At 45.7% G+C, this 18,646-nt stretch overlaps 1 protein-coding gene across 3 annotated transcripts in view; it reads left to right on the top strand.

Moving 5' to 3' along the window:
- The window catches only part of AFF3 (ALF transcription elongation factor 3), a 568,701-nt gene that overhangs the window by 510,622 nt on the left and 39,433 nt on the right, over nt 1-18,646 (top strand). For all 3 annotated transcript variants that reach the window (XM_025869010.1, XM_073897854.1, XM_073897853.1), the window contains 3 exons: nt 4,075-4,261; nt 11,189-12,295; nt 16,564-16,688. In XM_025869010.1, the coding sequence (XP_025724795.1) occupies nt 4,075-4,261; nt 11,189-12,295; nt 16,564-16,688 (1,419 nt within the window). The remainder of the gene's footprint in view (nt 1-4,074; nt 4,262-11,188; nt 12,296-16,563; nt 16,689-18,646) is intronic.

Here is an 18,646-nt window from a genome sequence, read left to right as displayed (position 1 = left end):
ATGCTATCAAAAAAGGACTAAAGTTGCCAGAGCACTAATCACACCTTGAAAATCGAGCATTTGGAAATCAATACCGAGTGTTGAGTGAGAAGGTGCTGTCATGCCTTCTAAAATATCATCATCTGGCCAGTATGAGTGGGGTGGCCACAGGCAGTGAGGCTCCTGCTGGGCATCACGGCTGCCCACACAGTGCCAACCAGGCAGAGAGCCTGCCTCCACGTTACTGGTGAGCTGAAAGCTTGTGGAAAACTTCGGGTATTTATCCATGCCTCACAATGCACTTGGCAGGCATGAGCACGCTTGACTGTGAGATCCAGGATTTGTCATTTAGGTTCCAGATCTTTTCCTTTACTATCTGTATTCAGACTTCGCCCAGGCCAGATTCTGAAAGGAATGTGTCACTGAAGCCAAAGGAGGGGACACAGCAAGCAGGTCATGGAGAATAAACCCAAGACTCTGCCAAAGGTGTATTTGGTCTTGACCACTCACGAAACCAGCAAGGCATTGCATGAAGTCAAAATACAAAAAAGTAAATAAACCATCCAAGAGAGAACTGTGCTTAATTATAGCAGATGAAATTTATAGCACATTTAAAGAAATATTCTCTGAAAGGAAGAAGTGTAAAAATTGGAAGATCACAAGAGGTGCTGAAGTCCCCTTAAATTCTTTGTTGGAGAAGAGAGATTATAACCCTTCTAAAAGGTTAAATCCTTTGTTTTAAAAAACTCATTAACCCACTGATAGATTTTCTCTATTGATTTTTTCATTCAGCAATCACATGTAAGGTAAATGCCCGTTACATCCCAGGCACGGTGCTAAGTTTGATGACAGACTTTCATTCCATTATCTCATTAATGTTGTCACATCTGCAAATTCCATGCCACCATGTTCCTAAAATGGCACGGGATCCAAAAACTCTCCCAAAAGTTGTCTAAGACTGTGTCATCATCTCAACTAATCTGTGTTACCGTTTTAGGAAAAAGTTAATTTTTAACTAAGTGAATATTTTTTTCGTATCTTCGAAATGTTTCCATAAACATGACAACAAGTTGGCACGCTAATGTGCTCAGTCTGCGACTGGAAATATATTGAGTCTAAAGTCTTCTTTCCAGAGGGTCTTTCTGATATGTCTTTTTCCATCTTCTTGATTTCCATGACTCCTCGGAGCCCTCCTGGTTTAACCGATCTCATCCTTCTGTTAGTACTAGTCTGTAGTGATGACCATCCTGGGCTTCCTGGCCTCTCCTGCCACTCTCCCCTCCCTGCTGCAGAGGCTCACAGAGGCAGAGCAGCTGCCCGCATTCATGGCAACAACATGCTCTACGCCGAGGCCAGAATGACTTGTTGTACCCCAAAGACCAGCCTTGAGACAAGTTACCAGGGCAGCCTTCGTGGAGGTTGGGATAGTTATCTCGATCCCACGACTGGAGCCACTACAGTCTTACCAGGCCCCCATCCTTGACATGGATTGTTTCTAGTGACATATTCTCTACCCAGACCATTGAAACACAAATATATTCAACCCTGCCCCCAGAAGCATGGTAAGCCTCGCGGCCCTTACAACCAAAACACGAAGAAAAACCTAAAATTCTTGGCTCTCTCAACTGTTTTAAAAACAAATAATAGTTATGCCTGTAAAATTGTCATTTTAAGTGAATTTCCTAATTTAAGGAAGGAAAACATAAAAGTATAAGGCTTTTCTGCCAATCTAATTCAGATCAAAGATTCTCTCTCCTTGGGCTAGTATGTCTCATTACTAGAAGACAGCAGTCATAAAAGGAAGACAGCATGGTAACTGTTTAATGGACATTTTCTCAGAAATTAAAGTGCTGCTTTTCAAAAGACAGTCAATCATTTTGTGGTGCAAGCCCCAGGGAACTGCACACACATTGCTGTTTCTGCTGCACACATATAATGCCCAGGTACACACGGCACCAGCATCACATGTCCTTTGTTGTTTGAATTAAAGCAAGTAGAATGTACTGCTCAGTGATCAAAGCCTTTGACCATCATATAAAATCCATCAAAATACTCTTTGTTCATCATCATTTCCCTGTCTTCAGCAAATGTCATTCCAGAATATGGCAGGGAGACATATCTGTTTTCCTCCACCATGCATTGCTTTGCTTTTGGGGGGTTTAGGGTTTGGGGATCATTTGGGGGGTATGGTTTGGTTGTTTGGAGTTTTTACCCCCAGTGTTTTCCCCAAAACTGAAAACTGCCAAACTTATGGATCTCAGATGTTTGGTCAGAATCTAATAGTCTTTTTTTTTTTTTTTATGACGCCATTGATAGTAGCCATCTCTACTCAGCCAACAGGAAAAATGGATTTTAGTTCATAAAGGAAAAAAGAAATATTATAGCCCTTCAGTGGTTAACTTTCCCTTCCCCACCTCTGTCTAAAGATCCAGCATTCCTCACTCAACACCAGACACAAATGGTAGTCTGGTAAAGAAATCACTACTGGGATGCCTGGGTGGCTCAGTCGTTAAGCTTCTGCCTTTGGCTCAGGTCATGATCCCAGGGTCCTGGGATCGAGTATCACATCAGGCTCCTTGCTCAGTGAGGAGCCTGCTTCTCTCTCTCCCTCTGCTGCTCCCCCTGCTTGTGCTCTCTCTCTCTCTCTCTCTCTCTCTCTGACAAATAAATAAATAAAAATCTTTAAAAAAAAAAAAAAAGAAATCACTACAGCTCAGGCAAGGCATAAATGTGCTAATGTTGTGTGATGTTGAAGAATTTTGTCAGACAGTAGGTATGGACCATGACATTGGTGGAAGAGATGAGAACCACCAGGGAAGGCTATGCTCCAGCTCCATTTTTCTCTAACCCTGTAGTTCAAAATGATTCTTCCAATTTCAGATATATATCCTGCAAGATAGTTTCTTGTCTTGTCATTCTTCTAGGGGAAGCAAGGCTCCAATGAATATTAACCCCCCTCCCTGTCCCCACACTGAGGATTTATGAGAATCTGTCCTTAGGCAAAACACTTGTCAGAGATTTAAGGGGTAGGTGAAAGGGTCATTCACCTTGTCCAGACTGCTTTACACTTAAAGCCATAAACCCTGACAGGCTCCCCCCGCCCCTGGCCTTCACTCATGTCCAGTCCTGATGAAGCAGTAGTCACAGTTTCAAGTGGCAAGCAGATATTTGCTGACTCAACATTAAAAAGTGATCACTGCGTTTTCTGGGTTCAGAATTTGACCTCAAAAGAACAGATTCATGCATGTTGCAATGCAGTTAATAAAGGACTCTGAAGATACTGGGTATTATGTGAGTACCGAAAATTTCTTTTTGGGTTGTTATATTTCATCTGAATTTTTGTGGTTAATTAATTACCATTAGAAAGTCAATTTTTCCTGTTGTCTGCGCGGGGGTTAAATTTTAAAGTCTGGAATATATAAAAATGTGGAAAGGATGGATCTTCAGTTCTTTAATAAAGAGCTCAAGGGAAAATTACTGTTTATACAGCAAGCCAGCTCCTGCAAACACTATACCCACTCAACTCCATGGGCAGGAAGAGGTAGGAAGCAGGACTGTAACTTTGATGATAACCGCAGGCTCCAGAACCTTCCAGCAGGCCATGAAAGCACGGAGCAGAATGCTGTGCCCTTCCTCACAGCCCACTTCCTAAAATAAAGCAAACAGACATTTTCAGTCTTCCAAAATATTTCAAGCATTTTGGATTTACTTCCTTGCTTCTGGTAGCTGATCAGATTAGGGGGTGCATTTGCAAAGCCGTTCCCAGAAACAGTCATTCTGAAATGACACCACCCTCCCTTCTAAAATGCCCACCAAGTCACGAGTGCCCGACTACCAAGGGGCACCAACTTTCATTCCCAATTTTATTTACATACATAATGGTTTTTTTTTGTTGTTGTTTTTTTAACCATCAGGATGCCTTTGACCGGATGATTGCTCTTCAGGTTCCAGGTGAAGGTTGAGAGCCGGGCAGCCCCCCGGGGTTGGGGGGCTCCTTGTCCCCTCCGGTCGAATGACAGCTTGCTCAGGGGTGTTTTGTGTTTGCTCACTTGGCTTTCCTTCCCTCTTGTTCCCGGGGGCCTGGTGGGCTGGCAGCGCCGTGGTCCAGCAGGCCAACTGCAGAGCCTCCGTGCCTTCCAGCAAGGGCAGCGGCAGCAGCAGCAGCGGGAGCGGCAGCAGCTCGTCCAGTGACTCAGAGAGCAGCTCTGGCTCCGACTCGGAGACGGAGAGCAGCTCCAGCGAGAGTGAGGGCAGCAAGCCTCCCCACTACTCCAGCCCCGAGGTAAGGGCCCCTCCCTCCCAGCCGCGCTTCTCTCCCAAGCGTGGGCACAGTAAATACCGGCAGTCGGCCGGCCCACTCTCACACCTGTCCCCTCCCCACTGCGATCGGACAGTGGGACTGGCCTGGAGGCCACCACCGCCTGGCAGCCTGCCAGGGTTTGTTTGGACTCATCATTTTCCCCACTCTGCCCCCTCCCTCCTCGCACTTCTCCTAACAGAGTTCCCTTTGAAGTACAGAAACTTCATCTTTCATTGTCCAAAAATCTCTGTGTTAACTTCCAGAAATTTCCAAGTATGCTGTACACATCACCGCCTGGAAAGAACCTCTGGGTCAGGTCTCCCTAAGGGTTAGCCGGAGGCAATAACTAGACAGGGCAGTTCAGCGCCTGGGAAAGTGTGGCCACCCATAAATCAGGTCTATAGATTAGACATGGTTAGAATCCTACCTTTTTGCAGTTTGTCACGGATTAGAAGAACAAGGGCTATAAATATTAATAAAACCTTTTTAACTGTGTTTTCTTTGTGAAAATAGAAAGAAAAATTAGCATCAACCTACAAATAATAATGAAACCTTTTATAACTATGATGAGTATCTATCTAAGATTTAGGCGCCCCATATAAAAGCATTATAAGGTACCAATAAAAACCACTGCTATTTCTACTTTAAAGGGGAAAGGGGGAAATTAAATAGTAATTCAGCGCATGGAGATTCTTGGGAGAGGGTGGAAAGCAAACTTCTCAAGTCCCTGGAGCTGTAAGGGTAGACTTTGATTGCTAAAGAGGGCATAAAATACCGTTTCTTCTTGGGCATATAAACATTTGACATTACCACGGATGACATTTTTGGCCTACGGCCCACTGTACCACTTTGGGGCCAAATTTTCTAAATAGGTTCTGAAATAAAACCAAAGCCACTTTTTGCAAGCCGTGGCAGTGAGAGGGGAGCAGAGCACCAGTAAAGGGCCTACACAATCACGTTTCCAGCTTGATACTTGTGCCTCAGGACATCATCACAGCCGAAAGCAATTGTGTTTTTATTTTTTTTTTAAAGATTTTATTTATTTATTTGACAGAGAGAGAGGGAACGCAAGCAGGGGGAGTGGGAGAGGGAGAAGCGGGCTTCCTGCCAAACGGGGAGCCTGATGCAGGGCTTGATCCCAGAACCCTGGGATCATGACCTGAGCGGAAGGCAGACGCTTAACGACTGAGCCACCCAGGTGCCCCGCAATTGTGTTTTTATCTGCAGTTCGTAGACCGGCTCTTAAATTCCCTCAGGTTTTTCCCCTTCCGGTCTCCTCCCAGGAGGCTGAGGCCTTTTGCAGAAAGCACTGAGAATTTCCCCACACTGTTCACTCCTTCTTCAGCACCTTTCTGCTCTGCACAGGGAGCTCTCCATTCATCCCAAAACCAGCCATCTCTTCATCTCTCTTCCATTTTTTTCTCCTTTCCATAATGCTCACATCCTCCCCCCAACCCCTCTTTATATTTCTCTCTTTGTCTACCAATATAAGGGGAAGGCCCTTAGCAACATTAACCTGTAAGTTGATACAACCCTGACTTTCCAAGAAATTAAATTATTATTCCTTCTTCATAATTTCATTCATTCACTCATTTAGTGTTCATTCAACAAATAGTTACCGAGCATCTGCCACAGACTTGCTGCTTGGCCTTGGAAGACAGCAGTTATCTGACAGAAAAGCTCCCTGTCTTCAGAGAACTGACATTCTAATAGGAAGAATTTGAAACAAAAAAAAATATATATATAGGTGTTAAACAGGATTCATTGAAGCCAGCTGTATGCTATAATTTGTTGAGAAACTCCAGAATATTTAGTTATAAGAACCGGGTACCAGAGACATCGCAAGAGCCAGTGGAGATGCATAGAAAGTATTAGGTGTCCATGAATAACCCTTCCCCTCCTCCAGTCTCTTTGTGACTTTGAAGGTTAAATTCATGAATGTTGAGTCTTATTTTCATGTTGAAATGTAAATCCTGGAGCTACTGGCTAAACCTAGTCCCAGAGAAGTACAGTTAAAAAGTGCTTGAAGCACATTCTTTATAAATGTCACTGGGATAATTACAAAGACTTGAACTCCTTGGTGATGAAGCTCTTTGTTGAGCGAGCTTCCAGCCGCTCTCAGAGGCCAAGGAGAGGGAGTGCAAGTCTAGTAAAGCGGCCTGAAAAGTTTAAGTTGCCTGGAGCCACAGAGTTTTCGATTCTTGCTTCTCTATGCGGAGGGAATGCAGAAGTGACAAGCGATGTATTAGCCATGCCGCATGGTACTTCCTTCCACTGGAATGGAATGGATCAGGTTACTTTTAACATTTTCCCAACATTAATACAGACATTCACCCTTGAGAAATAAAATGAGTTTGCGGAACGAAAATCACGAAGACAGGAAGTAGCATTATATGGCTGACCCTCCCCAGCGCCTCTCTTTTACCAGGACTGAGCCAGCCCGGGTCACCTTAAGGACAGTGGTGAGACTCGTTTTCCTGACCCCCCACGAGACAGTTAGACTCTGTATATACACACACCTCCCGTTCCACTGCCCAGACAGTTCATGCTGCTGCTTTGCAGCAAAATGCTCCTGGCCCTCACTCCCCTCCTGGTACCATCCTGCTGCGGGAGTAGAAGGAGATGCCCATGATGTTCCAAGGCACCTGCATGCTCCCCTTCGGTGTGCCAGCACTGGAAACCCACTGGGCCCAGCTGAGTTTCATCTGAACCGTTCTTCATGGCTGTGAAAGCCACTGCATTTTACATGAATCGCCATAGGTAATGTCCTCTCTGCAGCTAGCACGGAAGAGCCGCTGTAAACTCTTTCCATCACTACGGATCCCTTCTCTACAGCCTGATATTTGCTTACTTGTTCTCAGCTTAGTTTTCTTCACTGGAGTTTTGTCTTCTTTCCTGGTGTGGTGCATCCTTTCCTGTCAGAGCATTCAGAGGGGAGAACCTTCCCCCTCAGCTAGCACACATACACAAGCACTCGGAACTCCCTAGAGCAGCATTCCTCAAGTATTAGATGCTGTGTGGGACAGAGAGGGCCTGGTCACGTGATTTTGAGGAGTGTCAGGATAAAGTCAGGTTAATCCATCTCCTTAGAGCATCACCCAGCCCTTACTATTGCTCATGTAAACTGTTTTCCAATGTGGCATTTCCCAAACTTACCTAACCATGGACCTTTCTTCATGGAATATATGAGCCAAATGCTCATTTTGGAAAATGGGGCCCTAGACCATTCTTGAAAATGAGCAGAAATGTGATGCAAGTCACTCATTGATTGAACAGGCTTCTCCTTAATTAGGCATCTGTGGGGTACATGGCAGTGAGTGCTGTGAAGGATGTGGATGAAGCAGGGACTCAAGTCCATGGTGGAGAGCTTGTGCATGAATCAGAGGGAAGGGAAGATTAATCAGGGAGGAGAGTCATGGCCGAAAATACAAAGCAGCCAGGAGGCAAACAGACAACACCGGGCAGAAACCCTCAGGAAGTCGACCACAGCCAGCAAGCAGCATGCCAGTGGATGACAGTCCCAAGCCCTGAGTTTTCCCTCCTCCGCCCCAAAATGGCAGATAGTCCTGTCCTGCCTAATCTGTGAAGCTGTTTTGAGGAATAAATGATATGATTTGAGCAAAACCCTGTTGTAAGTGTTCTTACAAGGAGCAAAGTCACAGCAATTGGCCTCCCTACCCTATTACAGACACTGCAAGCCATAGAAAGAAACAGAGTCCTGGCCCCCCCGGAAAGAAATGTTTGGCTTTGTTGAAGACCCAAGATGTATACATGTGAAATGAATATGAATATCACAAGACTATTCACTTAAAAAAAAAAAAAAGACTATGCAGTTGAGGATAATAGAGGCCAACAGGTATTGTTTGGAGAGTTAGTGGTGTTCTCCAAAATTAGACCTAATTCTGTCATTTTAGGTTGAAAACCAACATTTCTCAAAGGAATGAGGTCCCCCTTTCATGAGGCTATGCCAGTAAGTAATGGGAGATTAGGCAAAGCAGCAGGGGAGAGAATCTGATCTTTTTTTTTTTTTTTAATTATTTTTGAGTGTAGATGACACACAATGTTACATTAGTTTCAGTGTACGACATAGTGATTCAACAAGTTTAAGCAACATGCTATGAGACTCTGGTCTTTAAACTTAGATAGATATGGACTTAGATATGGGTAGTGCCTGGTAGCTCTGCAGCTTTAGACATGTCACTGAACCTCTCTGAGCCTCAACTACAAATTGGAAATGATAATATTTCTTATCTGTATGGATTAAATTAGATGATATCTGTAAAGTGGGGGGCACACTGTAGATGTTCAGCCATGAAAAATGACTGTAAGATGAAAGATGCCCTTGAAAACCAGCCCGAGGCATTTGGATTTCTTCTAAGAGGCAAGAGGAGGTCATTGTAGACCCTTAAGAAAGGGAGTGTGATTTAGTGATGTGTTGAAAATGGTACTTTGTACTGATTTTTTTCAGCTGTGAAGTGCAGAAAAAAATGACCCTAAAGCATATCAGGCAATGGGCCTATACTAAATGTATTAAATTCTCCCCTTCACTGTCAGTGCTCCCATAGGGGGGTTTTAGTGCAGTTGTCTGTGTTCTCTCACCCAAGACGTGAGCTGTGGAAGGCCCACGGTGGTGGGGGTGAGGGTGAGCTAGTGTTAAACATGGCGGCAGGGCCCGTGTGAGCGTCTGCTCTGCACCCCCTCCCCAAATATGTCCCCTTTTTGCAAGAGGGCCCTTCAGCATCCATTCATATTGACTGTGTCCCATTACACTAGGGCAGCAGAGGCACACAAGTCACTGACCTGCCAGTGGTCATGTAGGGTGGGAAGTGGAGTGGGGAGGAGACACTATCAGAAGCCATAAATTGTTTGCCACCAGATTCGCTTTCGGCTACACTCAGCTAATCCCAGGGAAGGTGAGACCTTCCCATTGGCAACAGAGCTGTTCTGTGTCCTGCTGTCCTGCTCTCTCTATTGCACGCATCTCCCATTGCAGTATGGGCTGGATGTGCTCTTAGGGTTCCTGTGTTCCCTTTCTCTGGAGAGGCCAAAATAAAGTGAGGTCAGAATTTATATAGAGCAACTCAGAGGTGCAAAATTATAACCTTTTGTTCTCTTGCATCTTGCCCTGGTCCTTTTGGTACATAAAAACATAGAAAAGTCAAGTCGAAGGTCGGCCTCCCCATCGGGGACCATGAGGGTTTCCTTTCCCATACCTACCTACATCCCAGGGTGAAGCCTCTCCATCCTCGCTGCCCTGGGAGAAGGGCCCCAGATTCTCATGCTGGCCTCCACTGAAATGTCGCTTGTCCTTCCCAGTCACTCAACACCTTGTGCTGGTGTTCCCTGAAGTACAGTTGGCCTCATCTCTTTTGGGGGAAGCAGCAGGCTGTCCATGGTCCCTGCCACAGCTCTAGGGCCTGGTGCCCACACTCTGTGTCCTCTTCATCTTGGCCCCAGGGCCCTCTGGCTCATCAGAGGCTTCACAGGTCCAAAGCTATGTCTAGCCCCAGCCAGGGCCAAGACACTGCCTGTTTCACTCCACTCAGATCCTTGCTGCATGGGCTTATGCCCCAAGTTCTGCTCTTAATCTAGACCTCACTGTTGAAAAACAAATTTTGACACATAAAAGCAAGCTTTAGGAAATTATTTATGTTTAAAAGAATAAAAAGGTTTTCTCCTTCAAGGGAGCATGCTTTGCTCTGGACTTTAACCAATCCAATTTAAATGCAAAGGTAAGCAATGTCTTCTTTATTCTAAGCTGGAAACTAGTCTCCTGAAACAATGGATGCCAGAAATTCAGAGGGTGGGAGGCCACAGGGAAGGAAAAATACATCACTTGAAATAGCCAAAATATTTTCCCCATGTGACATATGGTCACAAAGAGAAAACACTCTGCCTAAAACTTTACACTTAACCAATACACTTCCTTTCTATTAATAATCATAGATGCTGGAAAAATGGACTTGTATTAGAAATCAACAGCATTTACTCTCTGTAAAATCATCAATTCTTAACCTTTTTATGAGCCATAGATCCCTAGAGACGAATGAAAACTGTGGACCTCTCTCTTAGAAAAATGCATCTACACAGCACTCTGATTCAGGGCATTCCCTGACTCCCTGGAACCAATCCATGGGGCAGAGTGTAAAACCTACAGTATCCATGATTTGCTCTAAGTTAAAACTGCATGCAGGAAAAGTTTCCATCGTCATTTCCGTTTCTGAAACATTCCCAGCAAAGTGGGATGGAAGCAGATTGAGGATGGACTAACCAAGTCCAGCTACGAAAGAATATGGGGCACACAGAGCTCCCTTTGAAATAGGAGTTCTCAGCCACTAAACAAGCCATCCCCCCAAAGTTATTGCTTCTACTGTTAAATTACTATTCCCTACTTGCCTTCACCACGTAAATTATATGTTAATTGCTTGGGATTATAGGTTCCACTTAGTCCCCTCTTTTAATTTCCTCTAATTTTTCAGTCTTACAGAAAAATGAGTGCTTTAACACTCAGGGTCTTCATACTATTCCCCAGTTAACTTTCCTGGGATCTCAAGTTTATGTACATATGAATAATTATAAAAAATATATACATTGTATGACACTCAAAAGTGCTGGAAATAGGTTCTAATGAAGCACAGGGTTATCCCCTTATTTTTGCCAAATAGGCTTCATACTACTGCGCTGTCATGTAAGTGCCTTGGGACAGAAAAGGGACACCACCCCTGCCTCCCGTGTGCCAGGCCAGCCATGGCCTACACACACCTACTGTTTCCATTTTCCTTTTGCTTGCAGCCCATTGGTTTCCCGTTCATACACCTAGGGTAGTAAGTGAAGATTAAAAACAGCCAAGCCTCTTTTAAGTGAGTCTAATAAAAGATGTTTGGTTTGTTGCCGGTTTTCTGCTTTTAGGCTGAACCAGCATCCTCTAACAAGTGGCAGCTGGATAAATGGCTAAACAAAGTTAATCCCCACAAGCCGCCTATTCTGATCCAAAATGAAAGCCACGGGCCAGAGAGCAATCAATACTACACTCCAGCGAAAGAGGAAGTGCAGGACTGTGGGAAACTTCCCGACGTTTGCCAAACCAGCCTGAGAGAGAAGGACATCAAGAGCGCCTGCAAGGAGGAGCAGAGGCCAAGGACAGCGAACAAGGCCCCGGGGAGTAAAGGAGTGAAGCAGAAGTCCCCGCCCGCGGCCGTGGCCGTGGCCGTGACTACCGCTGCCCAGCCGCCCGCCGTGCCGGGCGCGCCCGCCGAGAGCGCCCCCGCGCCCGCCCGGAGGTCTGCGGGAAAGAAGCCCACCAGGCGCACGGAGAGGACCTCCGCCGGGGACAGCACCAACTGCCACCGGCCCGAGGAGCCCGCGGCCGCCGACGCACTGGGGGCGAGCGTGGTGATCCCTCCGGAGCCCACCAAAACCAGGCCCTGCGGCAACAGCAGAACGAGCCACCGCAAGGAGCTGCGTTCCTCGGTGACCTGCGAGAAGCGCCGCACGCGCGGGCTGAGCAGGATCGTCCCCAAATCCAAGGAGTTCATAGAGACCGAGTCGTCATCTTCCTCCTCCTCCTCGGACTCGGACCTGGAGTCTGAGCAGGAGGAGTACCCTCTGTGCAAAGCCCAGGCTGTGGCCGCCGCCGCCGCGGCCTCCTCGGGGAGTGACCAGAGGCTGAAAGAGGCGGCCAGCAGCATCAGCAGTGGGGGCGGCCCCAGGGCCCCTGTAGGCTCCATCAACGCCAGGACCACTAGTGACATTGCCAAGGAGCTGGAGGAACAGTTCTACACGCTGGTCCCTTTCGGCCGCAACGAACTTCTCTCCCCCTTGAAGGACAGTGATGAGGTCAGGTCTCTCTGGGTCAAAATTGACCTGACCCTCCTGTCCAGGATCCCAGAACACCTGCCCCAGGAGCCCGGGGTCTTGAATGCCCCTGCAGCCAAGGACACTGAGAGCACACAGCCAAGCCATCCATCCGACACTCCTGCCGAAAAGGCTTTGCCAAAATCCAAGAGGAAACGCAAGGTAGGCCTGGGGCTGAGGGCCTGGCGAGGGAGGAAGGGCTTGCCCTTAAATTGTGGGGCAGTGTTGAAGCCCACAGGGGCCGCTGGTCTGCAGGGGACAGGCAGCAAGAGTTTTATATGTGTCCTTACTCAACAAACATTCCTAGAGTACTTCCTGCATGCCACATACTTAAGTACTTGACACAGATTAACTCCGTTGAATCTTTAGAACTGCTCGATGGGGGAAGCACCGTTCATAGTCCATTTTATCATTATAGATAATTCAGGCCTGTCCCACTGCATGTTGAAGCAGGCATATGGGAAATCCTTATCGAGTGTGTGCAGAGGCAAGCTGCATGCTGGGCCAGTAGAAAGCTAAACACGTGGTGCCCCTCACTCTTTGCTGGAAGGGACAGGGTGACATTGATCAATCATGGACCCAAGAAGCCAACAGCCTCATCGAGTGTAAGGCTGTCACTGGGGTGAAGTAGGAAACAGAAGTGCCAGCTGCTAGACCTTGGGTGGACAGGCCCAGGGAGGAGAGCACCAGCCTGCTGCCTTGACCAAGGAGAACTCTGTGGTGGAAGAGGGGCTGGGAGCAGGGCCCTGAGGAGGACGAGCATGGAGCAGTCAGAGCCAGGGATGATGTGGCACCAAAAAAAGGGCAACAAGGTGCACCAGGAAGGCATGGAATAAGAAAAGTGGTTTGAGTGTCGGGAGAGCTGGCTCCCCATCTGGAAGCAGCCCCCGCTGTTCAGCCGTGTTTGCAGACCTTTGAGGGCAGGAATAACTTACTCATAAATTAAAGCCAATTTTGAGGGGTTTGAGCCCCTCCCATTACTGTTACCTTCAAAAGCAACTTGGGCCACAGCAAGAAACACCAGGGGGTGACAAACCAAAGATCGTACTATCATGGATGGTTCCAAATTGAGGACAAAATCATTCACAACAGTTAACGTATCTATGACGTCCCCATGAGGGATGCTACTCTAGGCACTTTGGACCTATTAAATCATTCAGTCCTTACAACTTTATGTGGCAAATGTTTTTGTCACGCCCGTTTTATAGGTGAGGAAACTGAAGCTCAGAGAGCCTAAAGCATCTTGCCCCAGGTTCCCACAGTGCACAACGGGCAGAGCCAGGAAGGAACCTGGGTTGTCTGGCTCCGGGCTCTCCCAATAAAACGTTGGTCTGAGGACTGTGAGGTACTTTCCCCACAGGGCCCCTGCCCAGAAGGGCTCTATGCTTGGAATTCAGTGCTTGAGGGTGCCATCTTGAAATTCATTTTATCTCTGAATTTGTGTTTTTAAGTGAAGCGTGATGGGATGAGAAAACATGGGGTGGGGGGGCGTGGAGCTCTGACTCGCATGTGGTTCCCCCCTCCTGCCTGTTTCCGCAGCACGGCTTCTGCCAGCCCTTTGGCCCCTTGACACTCCAAAGTTAGCCAAACAGCTTACAGGAAAAGTTTCCATCATCACTCCCATACTGAAACAATTCTGGCAACATGGTGTAGAAACAGGCGCTGTGCAGCCTCCCAGTCCCCATCTCCTTCCAGGGACCTGTGCTGTTCCCCTAAGCTCTCCAGGGGCCAAGGCACAGGCAGGTCAAGATAAGCATCTCACCCAGCGCTCATCCAGGACCTGAGAGGTCTCAGACGGGGGACTGCAATCTCCTAGGGGTTACAGGCTCGCCTTGGGTTGGGGGGTGAGCCGTGGAAAGGGGAAATGCCTGACTGGACTTCCCTATCCCTATACACCTGGCAGGCAGGGGGAAACTACTGTTGGGCCTATGCATGCGTACAGTCACAGGGCCACCCCAGGCCCTTCAGTCTGCCTGCACCCTCCACATATCCCCATGCCTCAAGGAACACTGTATGAAATGGTAATTAAACACCATCGTGACAGGTCAAGAGAGAGACTTTGACAGACAGGAAAATGTTTTCTACTTTAGTACTTTATAACATTACTCTTTTCCTGCTTTTTTTCTTCAGTTTATTTTTTGAGTTATAATTGACGTAACATTATATTAGTTTCAGTTTTTGTATATATTACAAAATGATATTCATTTGTTGGCCATTTGCATGGCGTCTAAACGTCTGTTCAGATTCTCTGCCCGTTGTTTAATTGGGTTGTGCTTTTGCTATTAAGTTGTAGGAGTTCTTTATATATTTTGGATATTAACCCCTTATCAGATATATATTTGCAAATATCGTCTCCCATTCAGTAGGTTGCCTTTTCATTTTGCTGATGGTTTTCTTTGCTGTGCAGAAGCTTTTCAGTTTGATACAGTCCTACTTGTCTATTTTTGCTTTTGTTGTCTTGGGTTTTGGTGTCAAATTCAAAAAAGTATCGCCAAGACCAATGTCAAGGATCTTTTCCTGCTTTTTGACCAAGGGGCCCAGTGTTTTCATTTTGCACTGAACCCTGCAAATTATGTAGTCGGCCCCGGCCTCCTGGGTAGCCTTAATCAGATGACCTTACCTTCTCTGTACTTCAGTTTCTTCATTTGTGAAATGGTGACATCTTTGCAGAGGTGTTGTCAGGTTCAGACCATATAATTCAGTAATATGGGCTAGCTCACTACTTCTCTACCCCTCTTCCCTCGAGATACCCTGCCATCCTCATTACTTGTGGGATTAATGGGTAAATGGATAGACTGATGGAAAGAAAGCAGAGAAAAACATTGTTATATAAGAAATATGCATAGCTAGAAATTGATAAACATAGATTGGAAATACATATAGCTATATAAGCATACATAAATAGATGTGCAGAAAGACGTACATATAAATTCCATAATATTCTGTATTTAAGCAATTTTATTATGGCCTTTTTTAAAATTTTTAACTTATGAAGCTTCATTTACACTAAGCCTGACACCTAGCCCTCCTCTAAAATCTAATGAATCACCATTAAGTACAGACACAGAGAAGTGAAAGAACATTTTCACAGCAATCTTCACTTGGGCATCTGGGGTGTTAACACCCCGGTACCATAGACCTGGCTGCCAAAGGCTCAGAGTCTAGCCCTGCTATAACCCCAGAGAAGAAGACTATGGATTCAGAGCTTCGGTTTGGGGTCACTTGAGGTCCCTATTCAGTGTGAGCATCTGGGATTCTGTGACAGAGGCTGTGTGACAATCCCAGCTAGAGAGAGAAGGTCAAAATCTTTCTATCTTTGAAGCCAGCACTTGTCTCCTAGAAAACACTGCTGAACATCCTGAATATACTGTTACTGTGTTCCTGCTTTCTCACCAATGATGGAACTTTGTTGAGTGCATTTGTATTTTACCCTAATACACGTATAATATTTAAATACAATCATGGAAAGAAGAATTTCATTGAAATACTATTTTTTAATTTAAATTCAATTAGCCAACTTAGAGTAGCACATCATTAATTTCAGATGTAGAGTTCAATAATTCATCAGTTGCATATAACACCCAGTGCTCATCACATCATGTGCCCTCCTTAATACCCATCACCCGGTTAGCCCACCCCCCACCCCCTCCCTTCTGTAACCCTCAGTTTGTTTCCTGGAGTCCAGAGTCTCTCATGGTTTGTCTCCCTCTCTGATTTCTTCCCATTCAGTTTTCCCTCCCTTCCCCTACGGTCCTCTGCCCTGTTTCTTATATTCCACGTATGAGTGAAACCATATGATAATTGTCTTTCTCTGATTGTCTTATTTCGCTCAGCATAATACTATTTTATAAAAAGATACATTAAGCATTCTAAGATGTCATGGGATAGTAATTGTTAACTAAAATTAAGACACCAAGCAAGAGGTAACAACCTTTGCTTGAACTTCACAAAAGCCATAAATTTCAAAAGGTCTAGGTTTATCATTGCCCTTATGGCATTAAGCCCCAGGATATGGTAGTTATACTTTATTCAGATACCAAGGAATGAATGCCAAAGTGAGAGACACTGAGGGTACAGTGTGAATTCAGTAGAGGTCATCTTTGGAGAGCAAAATCAGATGTGTTGATGGTAGACCAATTTTCATCATTCACAATGTTCCCTCTCTAATGTTGATCATGGTGTCATGCTTTTCCTCTCAATAAAGTGTCAATAGTAAAACTGATAGATTCCATCCTTGTCGGTTGAGGAGCTGACCAAGAACCTAGAACAGGGAGAAGAACACCGCAACCACATTCCTACTTGGGATGCTCTCCGGAGAAGCCGAGTGAGCTGGTCTTGCGGGAGGCCTTGCTCTGTGGAAGGTTGTGATGGGGGCTCATTTTGTTCCCTTGAAATCCAAAGCTGATTGGTTTTTGCTTATTTCCATGCAGTGTGACAACGAAGACGACTACAGGGAGGTCAAGAAGGCCCAGGGAGAGAAAGAGAGCTCTTCACGACTGACCACCTCTGCCAATAATACTTTATCTGCGAACCACTGCAGCATGAACATCAACAGGTATGCGTGTTCCACTGAAGGTAGAGGTGAGCCCGAAGGATCTCTGGGTCCGAAAGGCAGGTACCAGATTGGAGGAGAGTCAGATCTCTTAATGACTGCTCTGGTCTGGGTCTTTAGACTTGCTTCCCTTGATTTAACCGGAGGCTAATAATTAGGCCTGGATGTGTGCTCCTGTCACAACCCCAAGGGCACTGTCAGCACTCCTTTGTAACAAAGGACCGGTTACTAGTTATACTCAGTTCTGTGTTCTCAAAGACACACTTTCCCTCTGAAAACTCAGTAACTGAATTTTCAAACCCTTATTTTAACAGCCACCAAACCCATAAGAACACTAAGCTTATTACATGGATGAAAAAATATAAAGTTTGAGTGGTATCTCTTGGAGAGAGACTAAAATCATGGCAGTAGACAGGATCTGTCTCCAAGGTTAAACAGCACCCAGTCACTCCTCTAAAGGGGTTCCAGATGGAGCCACATTGCACCAGATCCCCTCTGTGACAAATGGCTTTCTAGCAAGGCAAGGTCCCCGATATTTATTAGAAGTGGGTAGAGTTCAATAATTCATCAGTTGCATATAACACCCAGTGCTCATCATATCACGTGCCCTCCTTAATACCCATCACCCGGTTACCCCACCCCCGAGACTGAGCTTATCAGTTATAGAAGCTCTTTGCATTTAGAAATACCACAGCTCAGAAACCACTTTTCCTCTGCTAAGACACTCCTCACTCTCCCTGACTGTGTACATAGAATTTTTAAGGGGAGATTAATGTTTCAGCACAACACATAAAAATGTAAACGGAAAGGTTAGGAGAAGATGTAGAGCAGTACTAAACCTCCGAGAGGAAATTGGAGAGTGAGGGCACATGAGCACAGGCCCACTGCAGTGTGAGAGTCACCTTGGGAAGGAAGGCGAGGGCTCTTGAAGGTCTGAGTGAGAGGGAGAGTGTGCGTGCAAGCTGGCCTAGCCCGCAGGGCTCTGTGCTTAATGGGTGGTATCCCAGAATACTGGGGAAATGTGAATAGGAGCAATGTGGCTCCAAAACATCATTTAAATTAGTGATATAGGGCGCCTGGGTGGCTCAGTCATTAAGTGTCAGCCTTCAGCTCAGGTCATGATCCCAGGGTCCTGGGATCGAACCCCGCATTGGGCTCCCTGCATGGCAGGAAGCCTGCTTCTCCCTCTCCCACTACCCCCTGCTGTGTTTCCTCTCTCGCTGTGTCTCTGTCAAATAAATAAAATCTTTAAAAAAATAAATAAATAACTAAATGTGTGATATAGTTGTAAACATGCTTTGTTAATACACTAAAAACCTTTCTAGCAGATCCTAGTAACTGCCATAATATCGAAGTAGCGACGAATACGAATATAAACAATATTTCAAAATGACTGCAACCACTGTGACATGACATGAGAATATCTGTGATTTCCTGCTGATGATGCAATCACAGGCATTGTTAACACCACTCCTGATAAACCACTACTCTGGAAATGTTCCATTTCAGTAAGAAATTGTCACTTTTTCCCATCCAAGTTCACGGACCCCAGGATAAAAGCTCTTGCCTCCAGCTCCGACAGCTTTATTTATGTTACATAATGACCCTTGCATATAAAAGTGCTTTGAGTTCTTTCTAGGAAAGGTGGTCTAAGAAATACCTCAGGAATGTGTATAAAGGGATCACCTATCCCAAAGATGAGATCCAAAGAAAGTTTTTTTGGTCAAGTTGAGTATGTAAACTTATAATGATGAAGGAGAAATAATCCTATGTCCATGACAATATTTAATGTAATAATTTGGTTTTCTATGAACATTTCAAATCACATAATATGATTTAGAAATACAACTTTCTGGGGGTGCCTGGGTGGCTCAGTCATTAAATGTCTGCCTTCAGCTCAGGTCATGATCCCAGGGTCCTGGGATCGAGCCCCACATCAGACTCCCTGCTCAGCGGGAAGC

The sequence above is a fragment of the Callorhinus ursinus genome, unplaced genomic scaffold, assembly GCF_003265705.2.
Source record: "Callorhinus ursinus isolate GAN/ISIS: 27379988/994484 unplaced genomic scaffold, GSC_fseal_2.0 scaffold10, whole genome shotgun sequence".
Classification (NCBI taxonomy): Eukaryota; Metazoa; Chordata; class Mammalia; order Carnivora; family Otariidae; genus Callorhinus; species Callorhinus ursinus.
This window is presented reverse-complemented; position numbering and strand designations above follow the sequence as displayed.